The 13,525-nt window shown below is 49.0% G+C and overlaps 2 protein-coding genes across 2 annotated transcripts; both read right to left on the bottom strand.

The window, feature by feature from the left end:
* Positions 1-1,904: 1,904 nt before the first annotated feature.
* On the bottom strand, positions 1,905-3,699 carry LOC119350791 (putative F-box/FBD/LRR-repeat protein At5g44950). Its single transcript, XM_037618451.1, has 3 exons — positions 2,770-3,699; positions 2,531-2,665; positions 1,905-2,432 (listed from the first exon to the last, which is right to left on the bottom strand). The coding sequence occupies exons 1-3, from the start codon at positions 3,697-3,699 to the stop codon at positions 2,043-2,045; spliced, it is 1,455 nt and encodes a 484-aa protein (XP_037474348.1). The 3' UTR covers positions 1,905-2,042.
* Positions 3,700-4,960: 1,261 nt separating this feature from the next.
* LOC119349386 (thymidine kinase-like) lies at positions 4,961-8,671 on the bottom strand. Its single transcript, XM_037617413.1, has 4 exons — positions 8,042-8,671; positions 7,298-7,442; positions 5,800-5,921; positions 4,961-5,622 (listed from the first exon to the last, which is right to left on the bottom strand). The coding sequence occupies exons 1-4, from the start codon at positions 8,380-8,382 to the stop codon at positions 5,367-5,369; spliced, it is 864 nt and encodes a 287-aa protein (XP_037473310.1). The 5' UTR covers positions 8,383-8,671; the 3' UTR covers positions 4,961-5,366.
* Between the last annotated feature and the right edge of the window lie 4,854 nt (positions 8,672-13,525).

Below are 13,525 nucleotides of genomic sequence, written 5' to 3'. Positions count from 1 at the left end.
ATTCTTTCTTGAAGTGGTCATAGCTAAAACCGCAGAATACCATCGGGGATTGGAATTAGATTTTGGTAATTAGATATTAGGGATCGTAAGAGACGTTATATTGTATATATGCATCAACGTGTACTATATAAGCAGCATCGAATATATATACAAAAACTTGTTGTTCGACCAAACACCGAGAAAGAGGTCACTTCTCTATATTCATGCCGATGTTGAACGTTTTATTCATTGCCATTAGTAGCTCGCCTAACAAAATGAAACCCCTAAACCCTTCAACCCCTCCCTTCAAAACCCCTAACCCCCTAAACCCACAAAAATTGTTACCAATTGGGACTAAAGGTCCTCCTGCCTGAGCGCAGCGCAGCGGCCGCGCGGAGCCCCTTTAGTCTCGGGCTGTAACACAACCGTGACTAAAAAGGATGGGCTTTAATCTCGATTGCTTAGTGCCAGTTGCACAACCGAGAGTAAAGGCACTTACGAACCAGGACTAATGTCCTGTTTTCTACTAGTGAGAGTATAGAGGAAGATACGGACAACCCTCAAAGTAAGTCCCTGTTCGGTATGTTGGAAAAGCAAAGGAAAACCCACAGGAAACACATTCCTGTGGAATCGCTGCGTTTTGTCCGTTCGGTATGAAGGAATAGGCTTGTGTTCCAATCCGATGGAAAGTTCTGATCTCGAGCGTTTTTTACGGGAAAGAAGACATCCACCCATAGCTCTTGTTTTCGCGTTGGCCCGAGGCAATCAGGGGAAAGGCTGCTGCGAACCATGCACAATTTGGACCCACATGCACGTGAACTGCAGCTGGTGCTCATCTTTCTAGCATTTAAAAAAATACAAGATAGGACCCACATGATTTGATTTCCTCCGTCCCAAACGGCAATTCTGTATGCAGCACAACTATTTTATTTCCTGTGTTTTGTACCTCTATTCCTTTCCAGTTTCTGGGGTTTCCCCCTATCATATGCTTTTCTTCCCTTTGTTCCAAACAAAGCCTAAAATGGAACCAAACGTGTGAGGTGGGTGGAGTTTCGATGACGTGAGAGAATAGGGAGTAGTGGAGAGCAACTTTTTAATAATGATAGATTAGTGTTACGTACAATCTTGAAGAAGAAAAAATAGTGTCGGGCATTCTTCGGACGTCTGCTAGTCCAGCTAGCTGAGCACATAAAAAACACATCATATTTCTATGGATCACTGGCCATACTGATATGGCGCCCAGTTCCATTTGTGCACCATGGCTAACATACAATGTGCTACTACTTCATTATATCCACGTACACAGTAAAGCACTGGTTGCATGCTTTGGATGGCATCCATGAGTTTCCAGTACTGAATCAGCAAAACCTCCTGACCGGTTCTACAAACCATCGATCAGCTGTGCTCTGACATGCCATGCACCGTCGATTCGCTAACAAGCGCACGACGCGTGCAATTGCCGAATAATTGATTCACTGGCATTTACGTCGTCACACAACAAAAATCGAGAAACAAATTGTACAGTCCAGGCATTCCGACAGCAAGCGAAAGAGGCAAGAACCCTGCACAGAGAAATGAGCAGCAGCAGCAGCCAAGGTTGGGGCTTGATCAAACAAAGCAGTTCAGCATCAGGAAACAAAATGCATTCCTGGCTTCCAAGATAAAGCCCCAGCCCAACTGCAAATAGTTGATGCAAACCACATCCCACGCGAAACATGCCATTGTTATAGCTTGCTCTGACAAGGTGTTGGATGCACGGAATGAAGTGATACCGACACTCGGAAGCATATCAATTTGTGCGGCTTCATAACCGATAGAACGGTTTAACGGATAACATCACACTTGGCATTCAAGGGCCACAAAACAATGTATGTACTTTCTCATCAAATACAGAACAAGCTGGTTTCAGCAAGACCAGCATCATGAAAATATATAGCATGCTTAACTGCCGTAAGGTTCCAAGATAATACGAACTTAAACGAGCTGAATACAAATTGGTTTCAACAGAACTAACATTATGATAATAAGGTTCCAAGATAATACAAACTTAAAGAAACTAACAGTTAGCAAAGCTCAAAAGTGGTATCTCCTTGCAAAGGGTGTGTCCTTTCAAAGGGGTCAGCTCGACCCAAATCATGGACACTAAGCTTCATATGGTAATTATAGCACCAATCGGTAGTAAAACGAATCCGAGCACCTCTTGAGGCCCTACTATCCACCTGAAGCTTCTTATGATGTTGTGCAAAAAACTCCTCGTTGAAATCTTCAACATTAACCTCAAAAGTCATTAATTCTAGCACGCGAGCGTTTAGTACAAAAAATGTGGCCAAGTCAACATGTGACTTAATTCCCCGATAATAATTCCATACGATGGTCTTCAGAGGGATGTCAAGTGATCTTATAAGAGTCCGGTGTTTACGACGCCGTAAGTTGCTAATCCCTGGTCCACTTGACTGAAAATGAACAAAGAAAAAAAACAATTATTTCAGAACGGTAAATGAATCAAGGGAGCAGTCAACACTATGAACCATCATCACAGAAGAAGTATCACCTCAATGTACAACTTTTCCAAGCACGGAAAGCATCTCATCAAGCCAAGAACAGCATCAAGACTAAGAGAATGCATAAGAATAGCTAAAATCTTGACAGTGCGCACCGCTGTCGTCAGACGGTCAACCCTCATTCGCTTCATGGAGCATGAAAGACGACATTAGACCATGTATAAGTGCAGATAACATGTAATCCAGCAGCACATGCATTAAAAGCAAGTAGGAAGAGCACACTAGCTACCTGAATAACCGTCGAGTCAAACGGTGCCGAGTCAAACGAGATTGTAATACCATAATGAGTAGAAAGGCAGCCCATGACCTCCAGTTTAGGCGCGGAGATCACCGATATAAGACGGCACTCGCATGAACCAAGTGTGAGCAAGCTTTCGAGACAAGGGGCATTCTCGATGATGAGTTCCTTAAATTTGGTCTCTGTCCGATTGCTATGACCGCTCACACCAATGCTTCTAAGTCTAATGGAGTTGATTCTGACACAACTGAAGCCCCCACTGTTCTGAATAAGCAAGCACTCCAGAGCAGGGCAAGCGGCAATCATGGCGTGCAGCGAGGATTCAGATATGCTGACCCTCTGAAGCGCGAGCTTCTGAAGCTTAGGGAAGTGAAGCGATTGAATGATGTCGCCGGTAAGGTGGCAATCTCCGATGACGGCAACAGAGAGCGTGTCAGAGAAGCGGAAGGCGGCCGAGGGCGGCAGCTGCACCGTTGCCGGTGGACGCGGTAACTTGTGACTGAAGCTGCACAGCTCGAGCTCCTGGAGGCTGTTGAGGGCGGGGGACCGGAGCCAGGCATCCGCTCGGTCGCCGGCGAGGTGGTAGACGGGGGCGGAGAAGCGGCGGCCGGGGCCCTGGTGGGCGGCGAGGACGCGCGATATGATGACATCGAGGCCCTCCTCGTCGCGTAAGAAGGAACGCTGGTCGAGGTTGAGCGGGGCGGTGCGCCAGAGGCGGCGCCACCGGGAGGCGAGGACCTGGGTGCGGCCGCCTTCCTTGGTGGGGAGGAGCGAGACGATGTCCCCGAGGACCTCGTCGGGGAGGTCGCTGATGCGATCGACGCCGGCGCCTCCTCCCTCTGCATCCGATCCGGGCACCTCGTGTGCTGTTGCTTTCCTCTTCCTTAACTTATAACCAGGAGCGCCTGCCTCCGCCGCCATGGCTGGCGGTTTGCGGCGGGGATGGAAGAACACGCGAGGAGGAGGAGGAGGCTGGCGTCGACGCCCAGCGCTAGGCCGCCGCCGCCGGAGCCGACGCGATCACGCGATCAGAGGGGGCATTTTTTGAGATCAGAGAGGTGGGCGGCGGCGGTTTTGAAGGAAATGAGTGGGAGCGTGGCGGGTCACAGGAAAATGAATTCGAAGCCCACTCACAGCCTGACCCAGTCGGCCCACCGTCTGCTAGCAATCGTTTTTCTTTTTCTTTTTTGGTTCGATAATATTAATAGTCTGGTACCACCGTACCAGTCGTTGGTGATACTCTTTAAAAAAAATTGCAGCCGATGATTTTCTTTAGGTAGCCCGATACATTGGGCGACACATCATTTTTCCAATGTGTAGATCTAGATAGCCGTACCATTGATTCAGTGACAAGTGCAAATACTGCAAAATTGATTGATTTGGTAAAACGTTTACATTGTTCCGTCTTCGACATTTACATCATCAGCTGGAAACAAATTGAAAAAAAAAATTATACATTCTTCGACATTTATCCTGAGTTCTAACAGAAAAACAATAGCGGACAAGAAACCTGCACAAAGCCAACGCTGGGGCTTTGATCAGAGTAGTTGAACATTAGGACCACTTATGCCAGAAACAAAATGGATTTCTTGCTTCCAGACAAACCAGACAAACAACTATGCTCCAGACAAACCAAACCATGCCACTGGGCAAGGTTTTTTATTTTTACTGACAGGGCTTTTAGCACCACAGTTTTTGGTTCTAGTAGGTTTTTGGTGCACCAGATGAAGTATTACCGACACTCAGACCCCCATCAACTCGCGTGCCTTCATAAAACAGCTTAACAGATAACATCACATGTGAGAATTTGACGTTCAGAAGCAAACACAACTATGTCAAAAACATACTTCCTCCGTTCCATAACTCTTGCCGTGGTTTTAGTTCTTGATAAATGGAGAGCACTACGGGCGCTGCGCCGAGTGATTCTCTGCACATCAGGCCCAGGCCAAACGGATGGCCAAATGGGCGCTGCTTAGCCCCGCAACCTCGCCCGCATCCATCAAGGAGATGAAGGCCTGTCAAAGAGAGCAGAACTGGGCTCAACCAAAAGCATCAACCTAAGCTGTGCAGATCATGTCTTTTTGACTAACACTTAATGTGTACCAAAAGATTGTTTCTGCACACACAATATTTCCAAACTGGAGCATCCAAATTACAACGTACTATAGGTCATGCTCACAAATAAATACATAACCATTTGTTACCTCTTCAGTTTCTCATTCTACCTCATACAGGGACTAACAATTTCATGCCAATCAATGTTTCTTAACCAATAAACGCATATTACACGCACTGCTTCCCGGCCAGAATCTGTCTTATGCCCCATTGTGTCACAACAGGTGGGTATTCTAAAAGAAGAGCTGTTTGCACCAACATTCCCAACTGGTAAATATTTACAATCTGCTCGAATTGCAACTTAATTATGTTCTCCTATGGTAATATGGCATTGCCTCATAATCTGAAACTCAGGCTGGCATGCTGCCACAGATGATCAATAACAGGTACACACTGGTAGCACATCTCAACACGCTGTTGGATGAATAACGCACTGAAGAGAGGGATATTCTGGGCAAGGCACACACCCCTAACTAGCAGCGAGCTACTTCCGTGGATCTTTCAATATCCATGACAATCCTTGTGGCCTCGATGACAATCTGCCCGTCCAGGTAGTGCTGCCTGCACACAGGCATATACACATCGGCTCCACCAATGAGTTCGGTCCTGGTTTCCTGTGTCTTCCTCAGTGTGAAGGACGCCCGGCGATCGCACAACTCACACCGTGCTGTCAGCTTGGTGACCGAGTTGGCCAGGGGAATGATGTCCAGCACTGAGCCAAACTTGTTCCTGTGGAACAACTCGATCATCAAACAGTAGGCATGATAAAAAAAAAGAATTGCAATACCTTCTGAATGAAATTTGGACCATTTGGATGATTTTATCTATATAACAGCCTTAGATTCAGCAAATGGCCAAGTCATAGGGAAACTAAACAAGTTACAAGATAAATCATTCAGCAAGTACCTTTTGTAATCACCATCTAGCCCTGCAACCACAATGATTTTTCCATCATGATCAGCAGCTTTGCTGCAAAAATCATGAAGATCATCGAAGAACTGGGCTTCATCGATACCTATGACATCTACCTGTAGCAGCAAATTTTGATGAGATTCTTACAGACAACCAAAACCAACAGCTTCAATACCACCATGCTACACAATGACATGAAAAAACCAACAGCTCTTATCTCAACCAGCATTGGCTGGCTAAAGCTTCCAGGCCATTTCCCATAGCAACGGTACAGATAGGAGGTGGTACCATCTCACATAGCAACTGTACGATAAGTTGTGATGATAACCAGATAAAAGAAAGTTCGCACAGACAGGTACTCCCTCCGTCCCAAAATAAGTGTCTCAACTTTGTACTAAATTTAGTACATTTTGAGACTCTTATTTTGGGACGGAGGGAGTATTCTTTAAGAATGGCTGAATAACAGATTAGCTAGTGTCAACCCATATCATTGACAATTTACTAAATCAGGTGAGTAGATGAACTCTAAGCATGACAAACTGCCTCCTGCTATCATGTGACAAAACAAGGTCCTCTGATTACAAGCTCGTCAATTTTCAACATGGGATGCTTTTAGTCAAAGTTTTTGTTGTTTGATTCTCAGGCATAGACTGTTCAAATAAACACAAGTACATTTGGCAATTTATACAGGCTTGCAAATATATTATTGAAAAACAAATGGCTACCAGCAACCATGAAAAGTCAACCATAACATATTTTGATTGGAGGCAGTAAGTTTTCCAGTCAACTACCTTGCCACAATTACTCAATGTTCACTTCTTTCACAAACCTCAGCTAAATGGAAAACAGGAGCATTACTGCTATTTCAGGCCAAGAGCAAAAACAATTTTTTGTAGCCACAGACTGGGTGGATTCACCTTCCTCAGTGTGACCAAATAACATGACCTTGAAATGTGGGTTATAGGTCAAACGAGGTGAAACATGACAAGTTCAGAGAAGAACCAGACATTAACATAACAAAGTAAAAGCTGGCTAACTTAACTGTGCAATATTGTGGCATCCAACCAAACATGCCCAAGATCATTCAACTACCACTCCAATATTAAACTTTTCCACCTGTGCAGGTCCAAATGATAGCATTTTGCATAGGCATACAGATCTCCTTTTCAAATAATGCTGGATGACACATTTACTTTTATGAATTCACTGCTAGCACAAGCACAGATAGCAACAGTCTAGATCCCTCTCTTTTCTACCTTGTTGAGAAAGCACTGTCAAGGTATAATTTTTGTGCACATTTTCGCAAAAAGAATCTGAAGCAATACGGCATAAAATGGAGTAACAATACATTGCGCGAGAAATAAGACTACCAAACAATAGCAGAGTGATGTTTGAAGCATCCATTGAAAGAACTAAAATATTTGCAAGGCAGTAGTAATTCACAGTGCACAGCATGATTAACCAAATTGAAGGGTGAAAGTGTTTGACACACCTTATCATAAGCCTCTCTCCCTAATTTATCTTGGAAAGTTGAAAGCTCTGGTAGAGCCCAGCATGCCATCTTTGTGCCATCATGGGTCACAACAGAATCCAATCCATATCGATTGTCTTTGTCAGACTTTATGAGTGCCACAGTCCTGTATTGCAAGGAGCAAAGATGTCAAAATTCTACCACGACAAATTGTCCCACATATGGAAGTAAATGGTGAAGTCAAAAAGCGTCGAATTCAGGAGACAGAAAGAACAAGAAGCAATTTTTCCATCAAAATCTCTCCAATAACAATCTTCTTGCTGACTAAGAAAATCACTCGAGACATAGCAGCCTTTTTAAGAAAGAAACTAAATATCAGTTTGAGTGTGCTAAGATCCTTGACTATGCCATCACAGACCAGTGAAACTCTGACAGACCACCAGTTTTCTATGCAAGGTATTGACAATTAGAGTTATATAAGAAGATTAGTTATTATATACTTAGCCAAGATCATGAATTATTCCATCACTGACCAGTGAACCTCTGACAGGCCACCAGTTTTCTATGCAAGATATTGACAATTAGATTTATATAAGAAGCACATTAGTATTATATACTACTGTACTTGGCTTAATGCCTACTCTTGTGAGCGTTGATTTTTCTTTGGTCTTATCAGAAACCCTGACTGTCTGACAGGAACTGGGGTTCACTGGCAGTCAGCGAAATGAATCAGTAAACAAGAAAGAGAATGGACGGGGTGAGTACCTGCCGGTGCCGGCCTCGGCCTGGACGCGGCGGAGAAGCGCGGTGGTCTTGCCAGCGAACATGGGGCCGACGATGACGTGAATCTCGCCGGACTGCGCTTCCCGGGCCTCCATCGCCGAACCACGGCCGTCTATCCGGGCCTTGGCCGCCGCCGCCGCCGCCGTCATCGCCGCCTTCTTAGAGAGCGACCTGGCCGGAGGGCCGAGGGGCCTGGGGCGGGAAAGATCCGGCCGGAAAGGGAGCGAGAGGAGCGGGCGGAGGGCGGTGGAGCGGGGCAGGAAGGCGGGGGAGGAGGGGGCGGAGAGGAGGAGCGACCTCATGGCGGAAGAAATGGAGCGCATCCGGGAGGGATTTTAATGGGTAGTTTTCTCGGGAGGGTTGGTGGGAGTGGGATCGGGTCCGGCGGGAGGAGGATTGAAAATTGGGGGCGGGGTTTGAATCTTTCGTGGAGGGAATGGGGAATTTTTGGCTAGGGTTTTGGCGGGACGACGGGGGAGGGTGGCGGCGGCTTGGCTTGCGGGGGAGGTGGGATGGGGAACGCGTGTATGGTGACGCGGAGGCGAGCGGGTCTACAGATCGATAGGGGCGGCCGTGGGCGGCGGCTGGTGTGCGCCGGTGGACGGTTGTCGGTGGGCGGTGGCGGCGGCTGACGGTCACCCGTGGGGCGGCGGCCGGCCGGCGGCTGCGGTGTGCTGAGTGCTGCGAGAGGGTTGTGAGCTCCTGGGCGCTGGGCGCTGGGCTGCTATCTCGTCGAACGCTGTGACAGGCATGGGCTTGGGCCTATGAACAGATTATTCTTCTGCTCCAAGAGGCTTGCTTGGGCGGGCCACGGCCCAGGTTGGCCCTCACGAAACTCTGCCCTATTTTATTTTTCTCAAAAAAAAAAAACGCAACTCCGTCCCCTCTGGAACGATGATGCCCATCGCTCTCTCAACTCCGGCCGACCCTCCTCCATCTGCATGCCCTTTCCAGTTATGAATCTGTACTCACTATCCTAGTTGATTTTGGTCCTATAAATATACAATGCTTCTGTCAACTAGGAGACTCGCATCGGAACGAGGCGTTAAAAGATCTGCTCAAAGGCGGGCTCAGTGAGGAATTCGCTTCGAAACTGGCTTTGAGCATCGTCCCGCTCGTCTCGTACCATGCTAGATGAGATATAATTTGATCTCATTCACTTTGAAAACAAGAAAAGATACAACCCACGTCAGCACACACGCATCTTATAGCATCATATCCAATGGCTATGAAAGGTGAATGAGACCAAATTATATCTTATCTAGATGAGTTCTAGCAAAACTGTGTTTTCTAACCCTCCCTTTTGAGGCAAACATCATAGGCTATTTTTTGTGCTAGCTAGGTTGGAAGCGGTGGGCCTCTTGTTGGAGTTGATGGGAGTATTGTTGGGATGAACCTCTGTCCGAAAGAAGGGATAACGCCATTTGTGCCAACGAATCAAATCTATAAAAATGTTTGTCCAATGCTGGGATACGGTATGTCATCTATACTTCGATCCTTTAATCGTACCGATGAAAATACAGTACGCATAATGAAGTCTATGAGTGTGTTTGGTTCACATCCAAAGCTGGCTGTACAAGAAAAAAATTCCTGCCCAGTCTGATTTGATTGTTCTTTGGACTGGCTGCAAACCAATTAGAAACTATTTGGGACTGCAACCTGGTTGTGCTAGTTAGTTGGGACTGCAACCAAATACATCCTGCAAAAAAAAAAACTATTTGCATTTGATAAAATTTACTACTTTCTGCTGCAGGGACTGTTTGGAGCCTGCACCATTCAGCTTCAGTTCAGAAGGTGAGCTAAGCACAACCACTCTTTCCTAATGGTTATACTAACATAGGTCTGTTAATCAATTCGCGCTGAAGTGTACATATATGAAGTCAGTGTGTTTCAGTTCAGCCTCTCGTCCATTATAGGTACCTCCAACGCAGATTCCATTATAGGTAGCTCAAGTCAAAACGGCTCAAGTGAGGACACTGAAGATAAGAACCATGAACCTCATGCATCTCCTATACACGAGGCTGATGTCGAATGGTGTGACCTCAGTCAAGAGCTCGCTTCAAAGTTGTCTCCAAGCATTACGGAAAAAGACTTTCGCCCCGCTTTATAAATAAAGCAAACCGCCAGAGAGCCCACATACAGAATCCAAGTCCACACACACACACCCAAGTCTCACAATAAAGTACATAGGTTCTGCTGAGGGCACAACTCAACAAGCCTAGAAAAGAAAAGAAAAAGATAGAACACGCCGGACGAAGACATCGCCTAGTCTGGCTCCGGCGGAGGCGGCGGGGGCGGCGGCGACAGGCGGACGGCCATTGATCGAAGGTCGGCGATGAAGGCTGAGATGGCGTCGCGGTCCAGGGGGCGGCTAAGCGGCCGCCAAAGCTGCAAGAAATCCGAGAGTTTGAAGAGAGCGTCAGTAGGCCGACGAAGAGGAGTGCGCTGAATCACTAGCTTATTGCGGACAGTCCAGAGGGTCCAAGCGAGGACCCCAATCTCAAGCCACCTAATGTGGCGAGAAGTCACGGCGGACATCTGGAGTTCGGCAAATAAGTCCGGGAAGTTGGTTTGACTCCAATCTCCACCGACCACTTCGCGAAAGCACCTCCAGAGGGACTAGGCGGAAACACAGGAGAAGAAAATGTGGTTCGAGTCTTCGGGAACCCCACAGAGCGGGCAGATGCCAGTACCCGGGCCATTTCGCTTGCGCACCTCCACCCCGGACGGGACCCGACCGCGAATCCATTGCCACATGAAGATGCGGATTTTCAGGGGCAGGCGGATGGACCACACCATCGAAAGGGGGAGGGGGCGGAGGAAGGGGCGATGGCCAGGTATAGCGACTTGGTGGAGAATTGACCCGAAGGCTCAAGGCGCCAGCGCACCAGGTCAGGGCCACAATCCACCATAGGCTCGTGGAGAGCGACACAGTCAAGCAACTCACGCCAGGCGGCGGATTCCAAGGGGCCGAAAGGCCGCCGGAAATCAAGGCGCCCTAAGTCAAGAAGGGCCCTATCAACAGAAATCACGGGATCGACGGAGATAGAAGAGAGGTCGGGAAAGCGAACCGCAAAGGGAGTTTCCCCGGCCCAGCGATCAAACCAGAACAGCGTCGATACTCTGGATCCCACCGAGATGGAGGTCCCGATACGTAGGACCGAGAGGAGCTGAACAATCGACTGCCAGAACTGAGATCCGCCAGACTTCTGGCAGAAGGCGAGGGGCTGGCCGCACAAGTATTTGTTCCGGATGATGTCAAGCCAAATGCCACCATGACCTTGCGAGATAGGCCAAACCTAGCGGGAGAGAAGGGCGATATTCATCCGCTTAGAGCACATGATGCCAAGCCCCCTTGCTCCCTGGGCTTGCAGATGTCAGGCCAGCTGACCATATGGTATTTCTGCTTATCATGGTCGCCTGCCCAGTAAAAGCGGGACTGGACCTTGGCGATCTCCTGGTGAAGGGTCTCGTGGAGACTGTAGAAGCTCATGAGGAACAAGAGGAGGCTGGAGAGGGAGGAGTTGATGAGAATAGTCCGGGTCGCCTTGGACAGCCACCTCCCCTGCCAGGGCTCGACACGATTTTGGAGCTTGGCCACGGAGGGGCGCAGGTCCGCGACGGTGAGCCGGGAGTCACTAATGGGCGTTCCCAGGTAGGTCGTGGGGAAGGAGCCCATGTGGCAATTAAGTCTGTTAGCGATGGCCAGAGACTCCGAGGGGGAATAACCCATCACCATAACATCACTCTTGTCGAAGTTGATCTTGAGGCCCGACATCTGTTGGAAGCAAAGGAGGAGGAACTTGAGGTTGGAGATGTTCGTCTCCGAGCCTTCGACCATGATGATAGTGTCGTCATCATACTGGAGGATGGAGATCCCGGAGCCACCGGCAAGGTGGGGAGTGATCCCATGAATATGGCCAGCGGCTTTCGCCTTATCCAGAATGGAGGCAAGCGCGTCCACGACCATGTTGAACAAGAACGGGGAGAAGGGGTCGCCTTGCCGAACCCCGCAAAGGGTGGGGAAGAAAGGGCCAATCTCACCGTTGATATTCACGGTCGTGCGACCGCAAGAGACCATCTGCATGACTCTAGTGATCCACTGGTCGTTGAAGCCCTTCCGAAGAAGGACCTCCCGGAGGAAGGGCCAGCTAACCGTATCGTAGGCCTTGTGGAAGTCAATCTTCAGGAAAACCGCCTTGAGGCGTTTGACGCGAACCTCATGAAGGACTTCATGAAGGACAAGGACCCCATCCAGGATGTAGCGGCCCTTAATGAAGGCCGACTGGTTGGGATGAGTCACACGGTCGGCCAGCAGGGTCACCCTATTGGCGTACCCTTTGGCTAGGATCCGGGAAATCACATTAATAACCGTGATTGGGCGAAACTGGCGAATGTCGGACGCCCCAAGGACCTTGGGGATGAGAGAGATGATCCCGTAATTGAGACGCCCGAGATCAATGGATCCAACGTAGAACTCGTCGAAGATGGCCATGACCTCCGGTTTAATCACGTTCCAGAAGGTCTGGAAAAATTTAACCGGGAGGCCATCCGGTCCCGGCGCCGAGGAAGGGTTCATGCCCTTGATGGCCTCCCAGACCTCTTGCTCGGAGAAGGGAGTCGTAAGGGCAGCGTTCTTCGAGACGGACACCAACTGGGACTCAGACCAACAATCGGGGGCGAGAGAGATGCCGCTTCTAGGGGCGGCAGAGAATAAGGACCTATAGAAACCGTCGATGTGGGACCGGATGTCACGGGGGTCTTGTAGGAGAGTCTCACCATCCCACAAGAGAGGGATGGTGTTGCGTCTACGGTGGCTGTTGGCTATGGCCTCGAAGTATGCCATATTCGCCTCGCCTTTCAAGACCCACTTCTGGGCCCCACGGAGGCGCCAATAAGCCTCCTCATCGGTGTAGATCACGGAGAGCTGGTCTTCAAGGTCATAGAGGGAGAGCCACTCGTCCGGAGAAAGACCCACCATGTCAGCACGCAAGTCGAGGGCCTGAAATCGTGGATAACAACGGCTTCTTGCGCTCCCGTAAGTCTCGACCCAAATTCGCACCCCATCCCTTCATGAACTGCCGACCGCGTTTCGCACAGAAGTGCCACGAGTCAATGGCCGAAGGGGGCATGGGGATGGGCGTGAGCCTCGATCCACCAAGCGCTAACGGTGTCGATAAACCCGGCCTGGGAGAGCCAGAAAGTCTCAAAGCGGAATTGAGGGGTGACCGGCGGACGCTCGTCCGCAGAGGAGAGAAGCAGGGGCACATGGTCCGAGCCAATCCGCGTGATGGCGCGGAGGGAGGCTAAGGGGCAGCGGAGGTCCCAATCCGGGGACACTAGGACCCGGTCCAGGACAGACTGGGTCGGGGAGGCTTGCCTGTTGGTCTAGGTGAACCTGGCACCAATCCTATCGATCTCGCGGAGACCGAGGTCAGCAATGAAATCATTGAACATTTGCATCCG

This window comes from Triticum dicoccoides, chromosome 1B, assembly GCF_002162155.2.
Source record: "Triticum dicoccoides isolate Atlit2015 ecotype Zavitan chromosome 1B, WEW_v2.0, whole genome shotgun sequence".
NCBI classification, from domain to species: Eukaryota; Viridiplantae; Streptophyta; class Magnoliopsida; order Poales; family Poaceae; genus Triticum; species Triticum dicoccoides.
Note: the sequence above shows the minus strand (reverse complement) of the source record. Positions and strands in the feature narration are given on the sequence as shown.